The following is a 22266-nucleotide window of genomic DNA, read 5'->3' on the forward strand; positions in this document are numbered from 1 at the left end:
GCCCCGTCCCCGGGTGCCCCCGGGGAGTCCTCCCTGCCCTTCCCGTCCTCTTGCCCGCTGGTTTCCCACCGCTCGGACCGCCGCCCTAGCAGCTCGGGGAGGGTGCTCAGAGGGAAGGCGGGGTCACTAAGAGGGGCACGGCCGGGGCGGTGGCGAGGGCGGCGCGGCGCGGCGCGGTGCGGGCGGCGCCGCCCGGCACATATAAGCGCGGCGCGGCGGGGCCCCGGCGCCGGTGCTGCCGCCGGTACCGTCCTTCCCCGCCAGCTTCCTCCGAGCTGCTCGTCCGCCCCTTCGACCGCCCGTCCCCCTCTCCGTCCTCCCAGCTTTGTTTTCTCGCCGTCCGCGGGCTCGGGCCCCCCACGCCGCTGCCACCCTGAAGTTTCTGGCGGTGCTGCTGGCGGCGGGCATGCTGGCTTTCCTTGGGGCCATCATCTGCATCATCGCCAGCGTCCACCCGGCCGGCACCGCCGCGCCCGCCGCCGCCGCCGACAATGACTCGGCCGCCGCCGCCCTCCTGCCCGCCGCCGACAAGGGGCTGGGAGCGCTGCACGGTCCCGCCGAGGCCGTGGCCAGCGCCGGGCCGCGCCTGCCGGGGGGGCCGCCGCTCTTCAGCCGCTTCGTCTGCACCCCGCTGAGCACCGAGTGCCCGGCCGCCGGCAGCGGCACCGCCGCCGGCAGCGCCGCCGGCCCCGAGGAGCTGCTGGCGCTGCGGAGCGCGGCGGCCCAGCTGCGCCGCACGGCGCTGGAGCAGAAGGAGCGGATCCGCATGGACCAGGAGACCATCCGGGAGCTCACCGGCAAGCTCAGCCGCTGCGAGGGCGGCCTGCGGAACCCCCCCGCCGCCGCTGGGCTCCGCGCCGCCCCGCGCCCCGGCACCATGGGCCACCCTCCGGACGAACCGCCCGCCGTGCGGGAGCTAGAGGAGGCTGTCCGCACTCTCCAGGACCGAATCGACCGAATAGAGGTGCGAGGGATGCTCCTGGGTGTCTGGGAGGGATGCTCCCGGGGATGATGCTCCCAGGGGAGGATGCTCCTGAAGGTCCGGAAGGGATGCTCCCCGGGGATGGTGCTCCCACACATGCCATTCCCCAGGCCTGTAGCCACAGGCATCCCGAACTAGCTCATCCCCCTCATAGGGCTTCAGGAAAGTTGTCCTTGCCCCCCTCTTTCCTGAGATCTCTGCCCAGGGGCAAGGGACTCACCTTGAGCCCCCCGCTCTTCTTTCCATGAAGGGTAGTCCCAAAGCACCAGGGCTGCCTCACTTTCTCCCCAAGCAGGGGACCTTGCTTGTCCCACAGCACTTGCTAAGGACTCCCCCAGAGCAGACTGGCAGCTCATGGCCAGATCCTGCCCTTTAGCAAAAAGGCAAATCCCATCTGATATCATCGTGGCATTTCACAAAGTAAAGTGGCGTGCCACCCACTGTGAGCCTGACACCCTTTCCCCACATGGTCCATAGGAGCTGGAGAGAAGGGCACAGCTGGAGTCATTCACTGTGCCCATTCCTGTAGTATTGGGCTGTTGGCACTTGGGATGCAGACCCCTGGTCCCCATTCTGTAGCAGTTGTGCAGCATGTGCCTGGCAGGCTCAGCCCTGGCCCAGCCACAATCCCGTGGCACCAAAGCTCTGCCACGACGCCTGTCGTGGGGTACATCATGGAGTGCATGTGAGTGTTGATTTATTTGGGCTCAGCAGTCCCACAGAACTTGGCAGACTTTGCAGATTATGGCTGTGGCAATGGTTTAGGCACATGAGATCTGAAGAGGAGAGCTGTCTTTGTTCCCTGTGGGAAGTGCTCCAGGTAGGGCTTGTTCCCTGAGGTCTGTCAGGTGTCAGAGCCATCTGCAAGGAGCCTCCTGGGAGTCCTTAACCTTCTCATCTTCCTGTTCAGTTGCCTGTTGACCTCTCCACTCTTCTCTGGAGCGTGGAACTAGCATGGGGGACATGCAGTACCTTATGGGGTCCCTCTCCTCAGCTTTGCCCTTCTGCCCGCCGCTCCTGTCACTACAGACATGTGGGTGCAGCAGCAGCAGTAGGCAATGGATGGGAAATTCAGTCACTGAGGTCACAGGCTGAGAAATGAGACCGGGAGAGAGAGTTATTGTAATCAATGGAGATATGAACAGGAATAAAAAGACAGAGAATGGCAAACAAACACATGAACACAAGAAGGAAAAGAGCTGCAAGACGACAGAGGAAGCACCTATGAGCTGCTAGGGTAATGCACACACAGGCACAAGAAGAAACACAGAGGCATGCCAGGCACATGCAGGGAGAGTGGGAGGTACAGCCTATCTGACACGTTGCCCAGAGCCAAATGGAGGAACAGACCCCCCCCCTGAAAAAACTCTGCAGCCCTAAACAAATGATTTTCCATCAGTGGAATAAGACAGCAAGTATGCTTACCCAAAAACATAGTGGGGAAATAAGTCTCTGCACACACCAGACAATGCACGATGGAATGGTGCCCAGCATATCAGTTTGGATCTTGGGGAGCAACAGGCCATGGAGCCATGCTCACCCTCTTCTCTGTGGGGCAGCATCACCCATGAGCTGCCCTGGCCCCTCTCCTGGAGTTTCTGATGATGGTGGGAGGTTTGAGGAGGGTGAAGCTCAAGGGTTTTGGAGCAAGCTGTCACATGCTCCTAGGGAGTCTAAAGCAGTGCTGAGACAAGGCTCATGCATTCATTGATGAGGAAGCCAAGTTGCACACGACCAGAAATGTTTGGTTTTGTGTAGCCAGGAGCCTGAGGGTCCCAAGCACACTCTGTGGGGGAGACACAGCACCCTGAGTCTCAGTGAGCCTGCCAGGTGAGGAAATAGGGCAGTGTGTTACAGATTTGTCTGTCCTGGCTCCCTCCTGGTAAAAAGTGTTACCTGTGTGCATCACACCCCTGTGATGACTGCAGCCCAGCCAGCTGAGCCTTGTGGTCACACCTCAGCCATCCAGTGATGGTTGCCTGTGGCCTCCCTCTCCAATCTGCCTCCCACCCCAGGAGCAGACACCTATGGTGGGGTACCCGCACTCTTCTGTCCCACATGGCTCCAGCTGTCAGCCCTGGGAGCCTTCCTAGGGTACCCCATGACATGGCAGGCACTCATCCCAAAAGATGACCTTTGGGGACAGTCCCAGGGTGCCCCCACGTGCTGAAGACTCTGCGAAACCCATTGGGAAGGAGAGGGAATGCTGCCAAGTCCGTGGTGGCTTAGTCTCAGAAGAGAGATGACAAAAAATGCCATGAGCCGCTCTGGGAAGGCTGCATCCCAGGAAGTCTCCAGTTGGGCTTGCCAGCAGGGATTACTGCTAGATGCTTCAGTGCTACGGACTGCTGGTGGAAGATTGCTGATCTAATCTGGGCACTTTCAGCCCTGTCCATAAGACATAAGATTTATTTATGGACTGAAAAACCTATTAAGGCATTTGTTTCTTAATTTTGTCAGCATGGCAGAAGGATTTCCCAGGAGAGGATGCAGGGAGGGCCCCCATGGTCTCGCTCTGTGTCCCTTGCCATTTGTGTGTGGCTGGGCTAGCATCAGCACAGCATTCACACATCTGCCCTCACCTCTTCCTAATGCCACCCGAGGCACTGATCATCCCTTCCTCATGCACAGCAGCCTAGTTAGGCTTTTTCATCCTGGCTTTGAGGGTCCCCCCTTTCTCTCAGTGTCTGCTCATGTCTGTACACTCTGGTGCATCTTAGAACACAGAGCCAAGGGACCCAGGTGCTCCTTTTCCATGCTTTTAGTTATTGCTGCAAATGGAAAGGGATCAGGGAGAGAATCACCTTGGCTTCCTGAGCTGTGCTGAGATGCAGATGCCCCCTTCTCCCCATCATCTGTGGTAGGAGAGCAGAGCAGGAGAGGGGACAGCCTGATGGGCTCCATGGGGGACCTGGTGGAATTGCAACAGCCTGTTTGCTCCTCAGATGGTTCGTGGCTATGCCATTGTGGCTGGTGACCTGGTTGCTGGCAGGAAACCCTTGGGTAAGGGAATGGGAATGGCAGTGACCCAACTGCTTCCCTCGTGTCTTCATCTCCAGCAGTGTAAACATGTAAACATGTAAACACCCAAACTGTGACAGTTTCAGCCCCCCTGAGTGAGGTTTTAGGGGGACAGGATCAACAGTGAGCCCTTCTTTTGCGAGGAAGAGGGAAAGGCTGAAGCATCCCTGTTTTTCTTCTACTCCATGCAGCCCCTTTTGAAGTTTAATGATCCCCAAGGTCCTGCCTGGGTCCAAAAAATCCTGGTACAGCAGGTGCACTGTCCTGCAGCAGTGAGCATCCCAAGGATAGCAGCCACTGAGGAGTTTTGTGCCGCTGTAAGGATTCACGGGTCCAAGGAATGGAATGGGTCTGCTGTATACATACACCCAGTCGAGCATCATCATTCCTGGGATGTGCCAGGGCTCCACCCCACAGGCATTGTCCTGTGCTCCTGCCTGCCCTGTCCCAGCAGCCGAGGTGGGCACTGGTGTGCTGGGGGCTGAGGGGGAGCAGCGGCGCTGAGATTTGCCCGTGCATTAGTAAAGGAGTCTCTGATCTCCTTATGTAAATCAAAGTGCGTTTGCTGACAGGGCTGCGGCCCCAGTGAGCACACGCTGGCATGGCTGCCGCAGCCCCCTGCCCCCACCTCCCCCTCCCCACCCACAGCAAGCCACTGACATTTAGCGTGATTAATATTACCTGGCATCTTTCAATCTTTTTTTGCCAGTTCTGGTGGCCAAAAAGCGTGGAACGAGCCTCCTCCACACCCACTGCCCACTCCCCTGCTGCCTGTGCAGCAACAGATGGGAAGCCGGGTGCCGGCTGAACAGCCAGGGAGAAGGCGCTTCCCCTCCTTCCCCTCCCCAAAGGTCACCAGTAAATAACAGCTGCACATCAATCATTAATAATTTTGCAAATAATTTGCCTTGTGAGAAAGATGCTTGAGTGGCAGCTCAGAGATGAGGATCATGGCTCGGGGATGCAGCCCGGTCTAGTATCAGGGGGATCATCCAGCGCAGCTCGGCTGCACAGTGAGAATGGGGAGTCCAGTCTCCTGTCTAGCCATCGTCTGGATGTGGGGATATGGATGGTGTTTGCTGGAATGGCCCTGAAACCCTGCCAGATGAGGGTACTGCCTACAATCCCTTTCCAGAAGGAATATAGGGTCAGCAATAGTTCAGCTGGCCATGTGACTCCAGCTGTAGGTGCCCTGGCTGCCAACTCAAGAAGGACCAGCAAGAGCTGGAGAGAGGGCTGGATGGGGAAAAACTCAGGAGGGGGGAAGAAAGTGAACGGACGGGGAAAGACAGTGTGTGTCCATGGAGAGAAGCACCAGAAAGGTGCTCCAAAGCCAGAGAAATGAAAAAGTCATAGGGAGAAAAGTTAAAAAGGGAACAAAATAGCAGCAGGGAGAAAAGCAGGAGGAAAAGAAAGGTAAAAAAAAGTACTCAGTCACTACTGAATAATGTACGGCAAGCTATCGGGGGCTAGTGAGAGTGACAAAATCTCCCAGCTTTTTCTTTTTTCATCATTAACAGATGGAGCCGTGCATGAAAGCAGGGATGTAGGCTCCAAACCCGCAGCTCAAGCAGTCAAAGCGTGCGGCAGACAGGAGCATGCCAGCCTCTGCTGTAGCCAGGCGGCCTGAAAGGATAAGAAAAGCCCCTTGGAGCCCAGGGGATGTGGCCAAGGAGGCAACCTCATCCTACCTGTGCTGCCTCCTGCCAATGCAGCCAGCTCAGCTTGGGTACAAATGCAGACAGCCCCAGGTAGGAAGTATCCCGGCCAGGAGGATGAGAATTAACCTTTCCATTTCCCTTCCCTCCTGCCATCTCATCCAGTGGATCTCCAAGACCCCTTTAAAAAAAAAAAAAAAAGTTAAAGCCCCTCTTCCATTGGCTAATCCTTCAGCTTTGTGAGGACCAAAGGTAGGATGCTCTTTGCTGTGCACTTTTCCCTTACCAGAGAGGTTTTGCTCTCACTGCAAGAGCATCCTTAGTGCTGCCTGGAGCAAGCTGGCAGTGAGAGCTGGCATTTGGTCAGGGCTGACAGATGTCCCCAGCATAACCTCTCTCTTCTTGCTGGGTTTTTCTTTTCCAGGTTGGTTTTCCTCACAGACCCTGTGGGTTCGCCCTGGCAGACCCTGCCGGCAGCTCTTGAAGACCTTGGGGCATCAAGACTTCCATTTTATTTGTAGCCTGAGCATGTTGTTGCCCAGAGTGGGTACATTTGTGCTCACACCAACACCATCTTCTCACTTTTCTTCTCCCTGCTGTTCCCATCTGCCAAGGCTTCATCCTGCTGAGCCAAACCTGACTTTACTCCAGCCTTTCCCTCCCCTCTGTTCATGATGGATAGCAAAGATTTGGGGTGACATGGGCAGGCATCCCTCCCCTTCAGCTTTGTGTGCATGCATGTCAGGTCATCTCCAGCCTGGAGAAGCTGGATATAAGAAAGAAGAAAAAGTAGGAAGCCAGAACCACAGGTGAGTGTGCTGACCTCCCCCAAGCCAGCTCTGAGGCAGGAGGGAGGCTGTTCAGATGGGCAGAGGTTGTAATCCCCCATGTCCTGCCAGTACAAGCCATGTGAATGGCCAGGGCTGAAGCAGCCATGCGCATCCCTCGGTGCCAGAGGAGCCAAGGTAAGGGTCTTCATGGCTGCTCCAGCACCCCTGGGAAGGTCTGGCAACACAGGGAAGGTGGTTGTCATCTTTCAGAGCCTGTGGCAGAGACACTAATGCACTAAGGACAAGGGGAAAGAAGAGGACTCCTCTTTACAGAGAAACTCCAGGAGCATGGCAAAGGGTCACTTTCTCCCTTCCAGACTGGTTTTCTTCCATCTGGGATGGGGTCTTCCAGTAAGGCGGGGTCTTTGCAGAGCGCAGTAGAAGCTGGGAGCATCTTCAACAGCTGCCATGTTGTATTTGCCATGGGAAGAGTTTTGGTGTGTGTTAACCCTGACAAGACCCTGGCACAAGACAGGCTCGATGTCCCCAGGTGATGGCTCATGCCTTAAGGACCAGAGCCAGATGACAGCCTGGCACCAGTCCCACTTCTCCCTGGCATCCTGGTGGCCTGGGAGAGGCTGGCTTTTGGAAAGCTACCTGGCACACATGCACACACCCCTGCATGCCAGCTGAGCTCAGCTAAGAGGATTACAGCCCCATTAAGTGATGTTAGTGTGCTGGCTATAGGTAAGCAGCTTCACAAGCAGCAGGAGTGGCCAGGAGATCCAAGGTCCTGCCCACATCATCTCCTTTTCATGGGAGGCTGTCTGCAGGAGCAGAGCCAAGGGATGACCCATCCTTGCTCTGTCTCTGAAGAGGCAGAAAGTCATTAAGAGCAGCCAAGCTTCATTTTGCAGTAATGAGCTCAATGGGGGCTCTGAGAGGGGAGGTACAAAGTCAGCTGGAAGCTCTTGGAGAAGACCCCAGTGCGGATATGGGACTGTCATCCCAGCACTACCTGTAGTGCTGCAGGCTGGACATGTCCTTATTTAAACTCTTATAGTGACACTGCTGAATTTTCTCTTTTGTTCCTCCTATTCCCACCATTGTGGCTGCTGCCAAATGCAGCAGGAGCTGCCAGCCCGCACTAATGGCTCAGCACCCACTGCCCCAGCACTTGCCCGTGATGCCCTCCACACCAAGATGGAGCAGCTGGAGGAGCAGCTCCTTTCCAAGATCCTGACCCTGCAGAAGGAGCGCCAGGCTGCCAGCACTGACCACAGCCAGCAGCAGCACAACATCGAGAAGGAGCTGAACTCCCTTCAGAACCGGGTGACAGAGCTGGAGCACGGTGAGTCCTGCCCAGTGGGGATGGAAGTGGGACAGAGGGTTCCTACCCCAAGATACACCACCAGGAGAGCCCCAGGACATATCACCCTTATCCCAGTTACAGGTACTGACCTTCCTCTCTCCTCCCCATCCTTGATACGTAGGACCACTGGGCTACAGCCCTCCTGATGCCTTCAAGGTGACCATCCCAGTGCAGAACAACTACATGTATGCCCGTGTGAAGAAGAGTCTGCCAGAGCTGTATGCCTTCACCATCTGCATGTGGCTGAAGTCCAAGGCCCTGGCAGGCATTGGCACCCCATTTTCCTACTCTGTCCCAAGCCAAGCCAATGAGATCGTGCTCTTAGAGTGGGGCTCTAACCCCCTGGAACTGCTCATCAATGACAAGGTCAGCCCAGTCACAGGAGGGGCAGGAGAGAAAACCCTGCCCTCATCCTCCCTGCTTCAATCCCCCTAGGAAATTATATTCCTGGGGGCATTGGTTCAGGGAGCTGGGAGGAAGGGGCCCTTGGTTTATGGTGGGAGGCAGGAAGGTTGGGAGGATGGCTCATTGGGGTGAGTTTGGAGAAGGAGCACATCTGGGTGTCTGTAGATTTTGGGATGCCACCACCACTCTGGGGGTACCCTGCTTGCTCTGCAAGGGGCTGAGGACACCCTGGGGTCCCCCAGCAGTCCTACTGAGCACCGGGATCTTGCTCTTCTCTCAAAGGTTGCCCAGCTGCCACTCAGTCTGAAGGACAAGGCCTGGCACCACGTCTGCGTGGCATGGACCACCCGGGATGGCAAGTGGTCTGCCTACCAGGATGGTGAACAGCGGGGTGCCGGTGAGAACCTGGCCTCCTGGCATTCCATCAGGCCCCAGGGCATCCTCATCCTGGGTCAGGAGCAGGTGGGTACCAGTTCAACACCAAGAGCCGCCAGTTAGCATCACTCTAGTGGGAACTGACTGGGGGGAAAAGCCCCCAAATGGGGCGAGGGCATGGGGCAGGGTGGGCAGGAGCACTCAGCAGGGCAGCTGGCTCTCCTGCCTGTTCATCCAGCCTCCAGGCTGGCCACGTGCCCCCTTCCCTCTCCCTATCCCTCTGGCCTCCCTACCTGGTCTTCTTGAATCTCTTCCATGCATTCATCCCCTCCTTGCCATCAAGCACCTTGCTCTGCTTCTCCCCAGACTTCTCCCTCTTCCCCTTGCTGTTTCCCACTGGATGCATGTTCTTCCTCTTCTCTTTGTCCCTGTCCAGTCACCTCTCCTGTTCTTTCCCAGGACACTCTGGGGGGCCGCTTTGATGCCACACAGGCCTTCGTGGGAGAACTGGCACAGTTTGGTGTGTGGGACCACATGCTGGCGCCAGCAGAGATCCTGGGCTTGGCTAACTGCACCTCCCACCTCCAAGGAAATGTGATCCAGTGGGATGACCAGGCAGTGGAGGTCTTTGGAGGTGCTAGCAAGGCGAGCTTTGCTGCCTGTGAGGAAGGGAGGAAGGCATGAGTGGCCCCCAGCCCTCTCCCTAGTGCCAAGGAGCCCAGTGGCAGCCCTGAAGCGGAGAGCCCCTTTCTCCCCTCCCAGACCAGTAAGCCTTGCTGGGGCAATGCTTGAGCCCCCCATACTGGTGTCCCAGGAGGGAGAGGGGCCCTGGAAGCCTCCCTGTTGTCCCTGTGCTGGTGCTGTGGCTTGTCCTCATTCCTGGCTGGCTTCTGGGTCTCATCTTGCCCCACTTCTGTTTTGGGTGGAACTCACTGTACCTGCAGGTGTCCTTGGTATGGTGAGGGTCCTCACCTTGTAAGACCTAACAAGGAGTGGGAAGGAGAGCTCCATCTACTTTGAGTGCAGTCCAGCCTCAGTGGGATGCCAGGGTGCAGGCATCACCTGAACACATCCCTTTTCCTTATTTCTAGCAACCTCACTGTCTGGTTTTATGAGCCTGCATTCCAGGATCTCAGCTCCAGCCCCATTCTTCTCCTGCTGCCCTGGTTTTTCAAATGTGACCCCAGGGAAGCCGAGGGAGAATGGCAGAGTCAGTGGCACAGTACTTATCTGCCTGCATCCCTTTCCCTGCCTCTGCTGCCTGTTTGGGCAGGGCTGCCCAAGGGGTGCCAGGCTTTTGAGGCAGAGGGAAGAGAACACTCCCCACCACCTCCAAGCTGGGAGAGGGGCCAGTCACCAAGGGAGTGGGGGGAATAGAGGCAAAGCATCTCCCCCAGCGCTGGCCGGGGGAGAAAGAGTGCAGCACTGTCGTTGAAGGAAGATAAAGCAAGAAAAAAGAGATGGAGGATGGTGGCGGTCAGAGGAGCCCCGCCATCCATCTCCCATCCAGTCTTTTGGTACTGGATTGGGCTATTGCTCTTGGTTGCACCTATGTCCCCCTCTTTAGCTGCTCCTTGCCAGGAACAGGGCTGCCTCTGGCCTTGAAACTGGGAGGGTGAAAGAGCAGGCTGGTGTTTTCCCTGTGGAGTGCCTGAGAATATGATGTTTCCACATTGCCTGGTCACCAACATCTCAATATGTGAGTGTGTGTATGTGCACATGTGTATGTGTCTGGGGGTGGGGTGGGAGGGTTATTTTGAGGCTCTCATGGTTGCTCAATGCAGTGTTCAGCTTCCAGTGTTCCCCCCTACCCCAAGTCCTGCTTTGGGTGACAGCTGCCCCCGCCCCTGGGAGAGGCAAAGCTGGCAGAACGGACACCCCTGCCACCCCCCATCCCCGTCCCCCAGGGTGTCTGCCAGTGCTGGGGTGGCTCAGCCCACTGGGAATGACACAGCAGGAATGGGGAGCAGTCCTTGTGCCAAGTGGGAACACTGTGACCTTCGTGCACCCAGGGGAGCTGCCCCCTCTCCCTCGCTCGCTTGCGCGCTTTCTCTAATGCACGTTTGTGAAAAGGGCCCCTGACATGCACCCGTGTTGGGACATTTCTTTTGTAAAGCTGATTGTGGACAATAAAAGTGATGTTTTCTGTTTGAGCCTTCTGTGGAGCGTGAGGTTGCTGGGGCGATGGACGGGACTGTTCAGCCCAGCATGAGGTGACCTTCCCCAGGGTGCTTAGGGTTGCATCACTGAAGGGAGTTGGCTGGTCCACTGCTGGCATTACAGGCATATCACCATGGGGGTTCGGTATTGCTGCCCCAGAGGGACAGGGGATGGTGTCACAGCCTGGCCCCCTTAGATCTACTCCAGTGCAGAGCAGTATGGGGTACAGGCTGCTGCTGGTGGGGCATGAGGGCTGTGGGAAACACCTCTCCATGGAGGGAAACAGAAATCATGGCCTCTAGGTCAGAGCATGAGAGCAAGGAACTCTCACTGAGTATAAATCTAGTTAAGTACTAGTAATGAGTTTCTGATCTCATTACCTAGAGGTAATGAGGTCAGAAACAGTGATTTCTGACCTCATTCTGGCCTCTAGGCACAAGAAGGTTCAGGCACGGCTCTTGGAGCTCCTATTGTAGAACAATTTGTGATCAGGTCTGCATGGTGCTTTTGCCTCTCAGTGGGTCCTGTTCCTCCTACAAAAAGCACAGCTTCACCAGTACTTGGGGGAATCGGAGCACAAAGCCAGAGGACTGAGTTTTCCTGTTGCTTGTATGCTGCTGGGGTCTCTTCTCTGAGTCAGAGCTGCCCCCCTACTTCTCCTTCTGGAGGGTGTTTAATGCTATAAAACAAAGGCTGGCACTCTCACCTTCAGCACATCTTCACAAAGTTGAGGGCTGGTTTTGAAGAAAAAGTATGTTCTTCAGCTGGAACATTGGTTCAAGGGCCTTGCTGAGCTGGAGGCTCACACCCCCACTACTAAGAGGAGAGGGTTCAACAGGCGCCATCTGCTTGTGCGCCCAAATAACAGCAGCATAATTAAGAAGCACAACATTTTTTTGAGGAGGAAATGTCAAAAAACACTGTTGGGATCAGAAGCTCAGAAAGAGGTTAATTGGGGAGGGGGTGGGGGAGGTGGGAACTGGTGCAGAAGACCCTTCTATCAAAACTGCAGAAGCACTATGAGAGGGCTCTTGGGGCTGCTGGCCCAGGCAGGAGAAATGTGAGAGGATGAACCAGCCTGGCCACTGACGCAGACTATTGGCAAAACACCCATCTCCTCCAGAGCCTGGAAACTCAGCCCACGCTGAAACTGTGTGTAAATCCTCTCCAGAAAAGCAGAAACAAAGGGGACACCAGGAGATGCTTGATCAGGGCCTTCAGTGCTGCCCTCCTCATCCCTGCCAAATGATGCTGATGTGATCCTAATCCCATCCATGTCTCCAGGATGTGTCACTTCTGGAACAGGAGAATGGGGGGACCCTGGTGTCAGAGCTTCTGCAAGGCAAGCTCCTTTCCCTGAGAGGTTCACAGCCAGTTATGCTGACCTGGGGGCACACAGGAAAACTTGGTAGAATTTTCCCAAACCTTGCTAAATCTTATGCCTCCACATAAGCCTCTTTGGGAAAGAAAGGCATTATGCAGAGATTAGAACCTGGATGGGAGGCACAAATGAAGAGCAGAAATAAATATTTCATTTCCATCCTGCCCTGGCTCTCTGCAGGAAGAAACGTCGGCTTCTTATCTGTATGAGGAGAAGGAGAGCAAGATAAGACCATTTCTTTTCGGTAAACCGAGCCTTGCAAGAGCTGCAAACCTGCAATAGGGCTTAAAAGGTAGAGAGGACAAATCAATAGTGTCGCTGGCTGCGAGAAGTAATTGCAATTACTTACACACATTGCTTGCTTCTAAATTAACCAGGAGCACTCAGGAGAAGCCCCATGTTTCTCTAAGGGCAGCTGGTTGGAAAACAACACGTGCACAGAAGAGATGAGGAACAACAAAGTCAGCCTTGAGGGAAAGAGGAGGGGTAAAGAAGGAAAATTTTAACAATGGTGTGGAGAAGGTTTAGTGGTTGTGGTTGGTGCTTCAGCTGGTTGGCTGTGTTGTGTCCAGATATCCAGGATAGGGTGGAAAAGGAGGAGGGCACCCGAGAGGTGGGCAGTGCAGGGCAGGGGCACTGCTGGGCTGTGGCAGTTCAGCAGGAGCTGGCACAAGAGGAGGTGGTGCGGGAGACAGGCAGGTGTGATGGATGCCACCCACGTGCTGTCCACCATCTCCCTGCCAAGTGGCCGTAAGCACACTTCTAGGAAAGGAAAGGGACTGCTATTTCCTTTCCTAACCTGCAGGACTCATTGCTGCAGGGCTTTCTGCTAGCCAAGGGCTTAGCCAGACTCAAATACCACTCACTCCACACTCCCAAAGGGGTTTGTTCATCAGTAAAGAAGACCAAGTCAAACATGGCAACAGGAAACCTTCGGGCCTGGCGGCTATTAATTATTGTGTTTGAAAAGTAAATGCTGACATTTATGAACCCCTCCAGCCCCTCCCCCTCTTTCCACAGGGCACCACTGGCCATGTAGGCTCTGCCTTCCCAGGGACATGGGCAATCCTGGGACCCGTGACTTCAGAGTGGGCTTTGGGGATCTCCTGTGCTCCACAATACCTGCAAGCTCAGCAGAGTTTGCATCATCACCGCTCCCTGCAGTGTGTCAGCCTCCTGGTGCCCTCAAACAAGGTCAAGCCAGCCCATAGTTGTCCCCAGAAGGTGACTGCCAAAGACCCCACTACCTGCTCTGCCCTAGCAATGGGGCGCTGCCTAATTGCCTCCTTTCACCTTCCTGTCCTGCTGGGAGCCTCTCTTGCTCCCTCCCAGAGCCAGGAAGTCTCATTAAGACTTGTGCAGTGCTCACACGGGGAATGCACCACAGTTCTGGAGCATCTGACACAGGAACAGCCCCTGCACGGCTGCTACTGCTGCAGCAACAGACCTTAATAAGAGTGGTTGTTGTTACTAGAGGTATTATCTAGGGGATCATGTGGGGCACTGTGTTTCCCAGCAGACCAGGGTATCCAGCTGTCCCAAAGCCAACCGCCTGTCCTCTGGCACAGAGGCTGAGCTGCTCCTGGCTGCCACCCATTCCTGTACACCAGTGTCCCCATCTCTGCCTTCCCTCAGCTCAACGTGGTGGGGGTTCTGATCCCAGCAAAATGCGGCTTCAGCATTCCCACCTGAAAGCTGCCTCCACGTCCTAGCGCAGCTGCAGGGTGGACCTCGGTGCGACCCAAGTCCCCAGCCTTGGCCCTCTGTTACTACCCAAGGTGGTGTGGAGCAGTGCTCAGTCCCTGGGCTGTGCTGACAGGCTGGACAGCAAGCTCCTGCCCCCCTGCTTTACCACAAAGAGGAGGTGGGGATGGCAGAGCCTGTGCCCACAGGTGCAATAGGGAAGTCCCAAAATCTGGCCAGAAGCAGGTAAGAAAAGAAAGAAAGAAAAGGAAGGAAGAAAAGAAAGGTGTCCTCCACCTGATGAAGAGTCAGCCGGCTGTCTGGTTAATGAAGATGACTAAAAGAAAGCATGAGGCAGGATATTTATCACATATATGTATATTTTGCAGTCAGTAGTTACTTTTCTATGCTCAGCTAAGAAGTACAACACACCCTCATGTCAGAAGGCAAATGCACTTTTTTCAATGCATTTCACTGTGGCTGCTGAAAACAAAGGAATTGAAAGAGTTTCCACCTCTGACTAGTGGCAAATAAGGCATGACCAGCCCAAGCAAAGCAACAATTCCAGCTCTCTCCAGATCCACAGGGGTGAATTGAACCCTTGCTCTGGACTTGTTTTCACCTACGGAAGGGTATCTTGCCCACTAATACTGGAAAATAAAGATCAGGTGATGTGCTGTCTGTGCCATCAGAGCCAGCAGCAAAAGGACCAATCTATGCAACCTTTGTTGGCTCAACCAAGCTCTGACTGGCTTGCAGAGTTATACAAAGACAGTCTGTGAAAACCCTGCACTTGAGGGTCCAGAAACCAACTGCTCACATTTTGGTAAGCCACAGTAGGGGGAGACAGGCCAGCAGAATGCTTCCCTTCCTCAGGAGGCACCTCTATCTTGCAGCCCCACTGTATCACCCACTACAATCACAAAAAACATTGTTTTTCCTATCTTTGGGCCCTCTGCAGTTTTTGTTTGGCCATTCTCCTTTAGCTTCTCACCTAGGAGCCACTGATGATTAATCCTCAGAAGCAGTCCCAGCATTCCCTGAGGGCAACACTGCCGGGGGTCACATTGATCAGAACCAAAGCTCGTTTAATTGAACCCAGAATCACACAGACAAGCGTGCTCCCTCCTGCCCCGCACACGGAGGCACACGCACAAAAACACACCGGCTCACGCTCGCTGCTTGGTAGGAAAAGTGGGTGAACTATACAGGGATTAAAGCATTAAAAAAGCACAGCAAGAATTTGGTGCTTGAAAGTGCTGTGTCCCTGGAGAGATTAGAGTAGCTGCATGGAGATAAAGTAATGATGATGGAAAGATCTTCCTCGCAGAGATTCTCTTCCTAATTATCTTGTCTGAAAAGAAAAAATTATGATCTCCCAGCTTTTATCGGTCTCTTGACAATTTTAGCTCTGTGCCTGCCTTGTTGCAAGAGGCCCAAAAGAGGAAAGGAGAAGGGATTAGCCCAGGAGGCAGGAACGGTAGGAGAATGAGTGGCACAGGAGGCAGTGCTTCATTTTTGTCACCACCAGCAGTGACAGAAAAGGAAAAGACGAATGATCACTTCAGCTTTGTCTTTCCAAGACCAAAGGCAGCTTCTCTGTCTCCAGCACAGCTTCATCAGGCAAAGGACCGCCAGGAGGTCAGATTCACTGCTGAACCTGTGAAAGAGATAGCAAGGTGTTCTCCCCGTGATCACAGGGCAGAGCTTGGTGCTACAGCGAGGGAAGAGGACTCCTGAGCTGGCAGGGGCAGGAGAGTGCCCAGATTGTTCCTCCCCAACTCTTTTCCTTCTCAAACAGCTGGAAGGCAAATTCTTCTTTCAGCAGGCAGCAAGCAGCAAGAACGTTTCAAACACACACCAACCAGAAGGACCCCATGAAAAATCAGACCCATGAGCCACCCTTCAAAACAAGGATGGCCACTGATGGAAAACCAGGCATCACACCCAGCAGCTGGGGCTTTCCACAGGAGAAGTCTTTCCCTTGGTATTATCCTGGAGCTTGCTGCTTCTCTATCCGTGTTAATTTCAGATGAATGCAGCCTTAGACCTCCCTGAAAACTGTTTAAGCCCTGGTTTAGAGGCAATCACTGTTTGGCTAGCAGGGTGCAGAGACAACAGAGGTTTTGTAGCAAGCCCAGAGCCAAGAAAAACCTAAAAAAACCCAGACATTACAAGCAAAAAGCTAGAGGGTGGGAAGGAGGCGATTGTCTCCGTGGGGATGGCGGCTGGTGCTACAGAAGCTGTTTGCAAACCCATGATTCACCCCCACAGCATCACTTTCTACTTCTTTACAGTCCTGTTGACATGCAAATATGAGCTGTTGCCTCTCCAGCAAAACGAGAACTGTGTTCAGTTCTGGAATCCGCAGTTCAGGAAGGACATGGAGGTGCTGGGGCATGTCCAGAGAAGGGTAACGGAGCTGGGAAGAGTCTGGAGCACAAATCCTGTGAGGAGCAGCTGAGGGAGCTGGGAATGTTCCGCCTGAGGGGAGAAGGCTCAGGGGTGACCTGATCACTCTCCAGTTCCCTAAAGGGAGGCTGTAGCCAGGTGGGGGTCAGTCTCTTCTCCCAAGCAACTAGACAGGACAAGAGGACACGCTTAAGCTGCACCAGGGAGGTTCAGCTTGGACATTAGGAGGACTTTTTTAAAGAAAGCGATTAGACATTGGAATGGACTGCCCAGGGACACGGCAGAGTCACCGTGCCTGGAGGTGTTTAAGGAAGACGGGGTGTGGCACTTACTGCCACGGTCTGATTAACATGGTGGTGGTGTTCGGTCATAGGTTGGACCATGACCTCAGAAGTCTCTCCTAACCTGATTTAATGATTTAAAAAAAAAAAAAAAAAAAAAAAAAAAAAAAAGCGCCCCAAATCGCTCCTTGTTCTTATGTTCATCCTTGTTGTTTAAAAGAAAAAAAGAAACAACTAGAACTAGGCCCCCTAAGGGGTTTTAAGTCAGAAAAACATTAAGCGGCCAGAGGCCAGGTTGGGGCCGGCACAACGCAGGCGCTCGGTGGCCACCCCGCCGCTGCCCGCGCCTCAAGGACCCGCAGGGAGGCCGCCAATCAGGCGCGGCGGGCGGCGCGCGCCGTCCAGTGGAGGCCGAGGGGGGCGGGACTTCCCGCGCCGGTTGCTATGACAAGCGCGCTCTTCCTTAGCAACGGCGTTGGGCCGCGGCCGCCGCGCGGGTCAGGCCGCGCCCGGAGCTGCGCGGTCCCGCTCGCTGCCGCTGGCTCAGCTCTTCTTCCGCGGGGACGAGGGCAGCGGACCGCCGTGGCGTGGCGGGGCCGCATCGGGTGTGTGGTCCGCTGGGGTCGCGTTCCGCTGCTTCACGCCCTCGGGCTGTGGCCCCGGGTACGCCCCGGGCTGGGGGTGGGTGTTGAAGTGGCTCCCGGGGTTGACGCCGGCGAGGCGGGGGTTCTGTCCTGCGGAGGTCGTGGTTTGGGACTCCTGCCGGTCCCACGGCCCCCATGTGAGGGTTGGTGGTTTGACTCGGTGCTTTAGCCAATGTACGTGGCATAAATGGTGTGTCGCCTGACGCCGTCTTGCTTTCGTTTCCCTTTTAATATGGGCTCGCTCTTGCTCCCCCTGGGTAGGAGAGGAAGATGCTTTGTTGCGGGAAAGAACCAGAGGGAGGACCGCAGTGAAATGCTCTGAATCTCAGTCAGTGCTGTGCTTCTGCGCTGCCTGAGTAGAAGCAGGCAGGCAGGCTGGTAACGAGGCCCTGAGGCACGTCCAGTTTTCCCATATGGCCCTCACCAGCTGAAAATGCTAGGGAATCTGAGGAGCAAGTGCACAAATCAGACCAAGATGTTCCCGTTAAACATTTCTGTCCAGACAAGTATGCAGATTCTGTGCCTAAAGTACTCCTACTCTTCTCTTATCAGGTGCAGTTTGAAACTATTGCAGAAATAGTGTCCTGGGAAAAATCTTTTTGGAATTAATTGAGAGTAGTAGCGGCTGATATATTCTTGTGGCCTCTCTTGAAAGCTATACCTTGGCTCAGCTCTTCCCTCTAGCTTCACTGGTGCTTCTGGGAAGTGCTGTGCTCCTCACTTACGGAAGAAGACATGGTTTAATAATTTGTTTGCATTAATGGTCTATGAGGTAAGACTCTCAGCGGGGTGTGAAGGTGCTGTTGAGGAAATGGCAAGTGAGTGAGATAGCATGATATTCCTGTTACAGTTCTATTTGCCTTTTGTTTTAACTGAAAGCCATCTGTCTCTTGCCTGTGTTTGTTTTTGCTGAAGAAGTGTCCTCTAGGCCAAGAAGCAACTCCTCCTGCTGAAGAGAGGAACACAGAGCCCTGTTCCTCTCAGGTGGCTGTGCTGCAGCACTTTGCTGAACTCCAGGCAGCCCCTCCACCCCTTCCTGGAGTCTTTGTGGAAGGACCATGGAAGAAACTGAGGAGGAAAAAAAGGATGAGGCTGATTATAAAAGGCTTCACAGTTTTCCTCTGATTAGGGTAAGGAGGGGGATGGATTACACATTTGCCAGTGTCAGAGATATGAAAATCTGCCATTCTTACTGCCCTTCTCCAGCTGAGTAGCTACTGTAAGAACATGTGTACTGCTGGTCCTGTGGAGAGATCCTGATTGTCATTGCTGCTTTCTGCCTGTCCCTGACCTCTCCTGGGGAAATCTAATAGCTCTGGTGTTCCTCATGTCAGCCAGAGGAAGCCTGGGACAAGGTGATCCATCAAACAGATTGAGTGCACGCTGCCTTTGGAGCCCTCTCCTGTGTTTTGGATGCAGCTTGCTTTTTGTCTGGGAGAAGCTGGAGCAAAAGATCTTGCTAGCCAGCCAGATAGCAGAAGAAAAGGCTGTGTAATTTAGACTTCTTTGTTACTCATATAGCAATAATTAAGGACTGTAGTTGAAACAGTGTTAGCTTCCCCGTTATCTAACAGCAGAAAAACTGGCAAATGTCTCGATCTCCTCCTTTAAGCTGTGCTTACACAGTGCTAGTTTTCATGTAAGTCAAGAATTCCTCATTGGCTAGAGAAATGGTTCACTTATAATGCAATAAGCCATTTTCATATTTACTACATCTAAGCCATTGATAGAGCCAATGCAGAAGTTAGAGCAACTTCCTGTTGTCTTGTGTCCAGCTCTTATTTTTCTGCTTAGTTGTCTTGCCTGTTTGTCTTTTCCAGCACTCGGACATGCCGGAGGAGATGCGCGTAGAGACCATGGAGCTGTGTGTCACAGCGTGTGAGAAGCATGCCACCAACAATGAGGTACCAGCCACCTCCCAAAATGGGCAGCCCACTGTTATTGCAGCTCAGAGACCCTGCAGGAGCAGGGATAAGGGTGCAAGGTCCTGACATCCTACTATTCTCTCTGCACTGAGCTAGGGCAGAAGGTGGCAAAAAGCTTTGCTAGATCTCAGATTCAGTTCCCTTGATCTGCAAGATTTATAATAGCACTTTGCAGAGATCAGTAGCAGTGCTGCCTCCGAAACCTTACCTCCTTGCTTATCCTGCCTTCTTGAGACATGCTTCCACTGCTCATAAGATGCCCTGTGTCCTGAGGAGTTGGTTCAGAACTGCATGGGGTCTCTTTTTTGGGGGATGAAAGTCTATAAAGTATTCCCTCTTGGCTTTAAGACCAACTTCAGGAAAGCGAAAACATGCCTTGCTTCATGAGCAAGGCACTGCCTGTCACTGTAAAATCGTCCTGTTGCTTTTATTTTTTGATCAAGTAGGGTGTGATCTGGGAGAAGTGAGCCTTTTAAAAGTCGGCCTATTTTGAGTGTTTTGATAATTTAGGAGAAAAAAAATGGACTCCTGTAAAAAAAGCTGAGGCTTAGTGACCTGAATCTGCCCTCATGGTCACTGCAACCAGCATAACTCCAGCAGCATCTAAAGTGGAACTCTTGCTTCTGACCGTGTGAACAACAGAAGTGATAGAGTTCTTTAATTTCTCCTAGCTGCTGTACTGGAGGCTGCTGAGACCAGTTCTACCCTTGGGTGTACCTCTGGGGAGCACCCAATTCTCGCAGTGCAGCTGCTATACCTGTTGCCCATGGCTTGAGTAGTCTTAAAGGGAGAAGACTAGGCAGATGTTTGCATAAAACCTTCCTGGTTGCTTTGTCTCATCCTATGCTCTTTTCCTTAATGTTCTGCAGAGTGCTGCCAAGATGATCAAAGAGACGATGGACAAGAAATTTGGGTCCTCCTGGCATGTAGTGATTGGGGAAGGTTTTGGCTTTGAGATCACTCACGAGGTGAAGAACCTGCTGTACATGTTCTTCGGTGGCAGCCTGGCTGTGTGCGTCTGGAAGTGCTCCTAACTCCTGTCTGGGTCCCAGACTCGCTGACTTCAAGAGATTTCTTCCTGCTCTTAACAAGTTTTGTATGATCTGGAGGTGGGGCTTTATTTTTAATACTTAAATGTCAAGATTTCTTTTTTTCATACTGACGTAACAGTTCTGTGGGATACATAAAGTTGGCGCGCGTGTGTGTGTGTGTATAAACTTGCTAAACTGTCCTGTCCTTATGCTTGTGAGATTTCTCATCTGTCTATGGCTCTTTCCTTGGTGTTTGAGCTGGAGCAGGAGGGAAGTGAGGAACAGGTAATCTCACAACACACTGCACAGCAGTGCTGGCAGGGGAAAGCAAAAGGTGCTGTCTAGCCCTATGGTTTTTTAAACTCCCATTTATTCCACATAGTTTTCCTCTCTCCTCTTGCTTTCTCTGTTATCATGTAGTATTGCTCTAAACCAGCACCTGTCTTTCCTCTCTCTGGATGCTGTTTATGCATTCTTCCTCCCTTCTATGATGTCTGTGCGGACCTGACAGCACAAATGGTCTCCCTTCAGGCTGCCTCTGGAGGTGTGAGCCACAGGGAAGCAGTCCCAGATTGCCCTTCCCTGCTGCTTTGGAAGGGTACAACAGCTGAGCTGTCTGGGTGTAGGAGGTTGCTATGCAAACTGCCCCCTCCTTTCTCACCCACAGAACACTGAGACAGCATGAAAACACAGGCGGCTGACGATGCCTGGGGAGTGGGTGAGAGCTCTTTTTAAGGCTCAAATGCCTCCCTGTCAGTTCCTGGGGGTGTTGCAAGTGCTGTGTACTTGCAGCATCTTGTTTGGAGGCTGACAGAGGAAGGAGGGTCCATGGGAAATACAACTTGGTCATCAGAAACCTAATCTCTCTCTGAACTTGCATTCTTTTAGCCTGTTTCATTTTTTAAAGCTGTTGGTGTTGGAGGATTGAATGAGTAACTATGTTACGTGTATGGTTAATTTATAAAACCTGAGGAACTGTGTTTTTGCAATAAAAGTTTAGTAAAACGTCTCTATGTGTGTTTATGTAGGCAAAGTACTTAAACGTGGAAATAAGTAAGCCATGGTGTAGCACAGGCAGAGGACAGGGACAGAGTTCCATCCTGCAGGTTTCCTGTGTGGCTCTCATTCTTCTTGTTCACTTCCTTTTTCCAGTGCAAGCCACGATGGTGAGGAGGAGGGTTGCCAGGCCCATGGTGCTGCTGGCCACATCCCTCTGTCCAGGCAGCTGTCTAGCAGTAGCAGCAAAGTAGGTGAGCATGCTGCCTCACCATTGTGCTTCAACTCTGACTGTTGGAGTCTCAGACTTGTAGTTTCCTTAATTTTCAAATTTCCTCTCAGAATGTTGCCAGCTGACACATCTAGTCCATAGTTCAAGTCTGAAGGATCTTTCTGCATTAATGCCTGTGGTGGATCAACCTGGTCTTACAATTCCTTTTGTTCCTTTTTCTGAACCTCAAGTGTTATGCTAGAGATGTCCTTTCTCAATTTCATTATGTCAGGCAGCCAGGAATTGGAGTAATATGAAGACAACTAAGAATTATTTTAAATTTGTGCCATCTGTGCTTGACTGGGCCAGGGTAGGTTGGTACCATGATTCCTGCTCCATGATGAGGATTGCTGTGATGTGTAGAATAGCCCAAATCCTCTGAGCTGTCTCATCATGTGGTTGCTCTGTGTCCTTCCAGCTGGCTGCTTTTATGTGAAGATAGTGATGTTGACAACACTTTCTATAGCTAGCAGGTGGAAAAGATTATTTCCTCTTCTGCAACTTTCTGTCTCTTCGAAATTCAGAGCAAGAGGTAAAGTCTTTGGAATGCCCCATGCTGGAGTGGGATGATCCCCTCAGCCATACCATGGTCACATTAATTGTGCCTCTTTCACACTAATGAATAATTAACTGCTTTGTGCATATGCACAGGCATGCTGGTCATGGGCATCTCTGCAGGGTCGTGGTGACCTGCAGATGACCACAGGGAGCTGCTGACCTCAGCACACAGTATCTTGGACTTGCTGCCTGTTTATCTTGGCCACCAGCTGACCAAAGCTAATGTCTCTGTGACCTGCATTGGTAACAAGGGAAGGGTGAGTGCTCCCCCGCCTTCTCAAAGCCTGAGTGTGCAAACAGATTGAGGTGAGCTAGGTGTGAATGTGCAGCATGTCAGCTCC

The 22266-nt window shown here is 53.2% G+C and overlaps 2 protein-coding genes across 5 annotated transcripts; both read left to right on the forward strand.

Moving 5' to 3' along the window:
* Positions 1-213: 213 nt before the first annotated feature.
* Positions 214-10736, forward strand: NPTXR (neuronal pentraxin receptor). The gene is made up of 5 exons (XM_040061279.2): positions 214-964; positions 7560-7782; positions 7925-8169; positions 8491-8670; positions 9043-10736. Exons 1-5 carry the CDS (start codon positions 407-409, stop codon positions 9265-9267), a joined length of 1431 nt encoding a protein of 476 aa, XP_039917213.1. The 5' UTR covers positions 214-406; the 3' UTR covers positions 9268-10736.
* Positions 10737-16983: 6247 nt separating this feature from the next.
* DNAL4 (dynein axonemal light chain 4) lies at positions 16984-21109 on the forward strand. Of its 4 annotated transcripts, none has more exons than XM_040062074.1 (4): positions 16984-17105; positions 18060-18274; positions 18965-19048; positions 19939-21109. In XM_040062074.1, the coding sequence occupies exons 2-4, from the start codon at positions 18203-18205 to the stop codon at positions 20101-20103; spliced, it is 321 nt and encodes a 106-aa protein (XP_039918008.1). In that variant the 5' UTR covers positions 16984-17105; positions 18060-18202; the 3' UTR covers positions 20104-21109. The 4 variants fall into 4 exon arrangements, with proteins under 4 accessions (XP_039918008.1, XP_039918011.1, XP_039918009.1 ...); XM_040062077.1 differs by having other exon boundaries at positions 16993-17105; positions 18063-18274; XM_040062075.1 differs by having other exon boundaries at positions 17035-17163.
* The last annotated feature ends 1157 nt before the right edge of the window (positions 21110-22266 follow it).

Source organism: Hirundo rustica, chromosome 4 (genome assembly GCF_015227805.2).
Source record: "Hirundo rustica isolate bHirRus1 chromosome 4, bHirRus1.pri.v3, whole genome shotgun sequence".
Classification (NCBI taxonomy): domain Eukaryota; kingdom Metazoa; phylum Chordata; class Aves; order Passeriformes; family Hirundinidae; genus Hirundo; species Hirundo rustica.

Bases quoted from the DNA above. Each gene is read 5' to 3' on its own strand.
- NPTXR (XM_040061279.2), top strand. From the start codon at position 407: ATGCTGGCTTTCCTTGGGGCCATCATCTGCATCATCGCCAGCGTCCAC. The intron at 965-7,559 runs GTGCGAGGGATG...TGCCAAATGCAG, and splicing joins ACCGAATCGACCGAATAGAG to CAGGAGCTGCCAGCCCGCAC. The intron at 7,783-7,924 runs GTGAGTCCTGCC...CTTGATACGTAG, and splicing joins GGTGACAGAGCTGGAGCACG to GACCACTGGGCTACAGCCCT.
- DNAL4 (XM_040062074.1), top strand. From the start codon at position 18,203: ATGGAAGAAACTGAGGAGGAAAAAAAGGATGAGGCTGATTATAAAAGG. The intron at 18,275-18,964 runs GTAAGGAGGGGG...TGTCTTTTCCAG, and splicing joins ACAGTTTTCCTCTGATTAGG to CACTCGGACATGCCGGAGGA. The intron at 19,049-19,938 runs GTACCAGCCACC...AATGTTCTGCAG, and splicing joins AGCATGCCACCAACAATGAG to AGTGCTGCCAAGATGATCAA.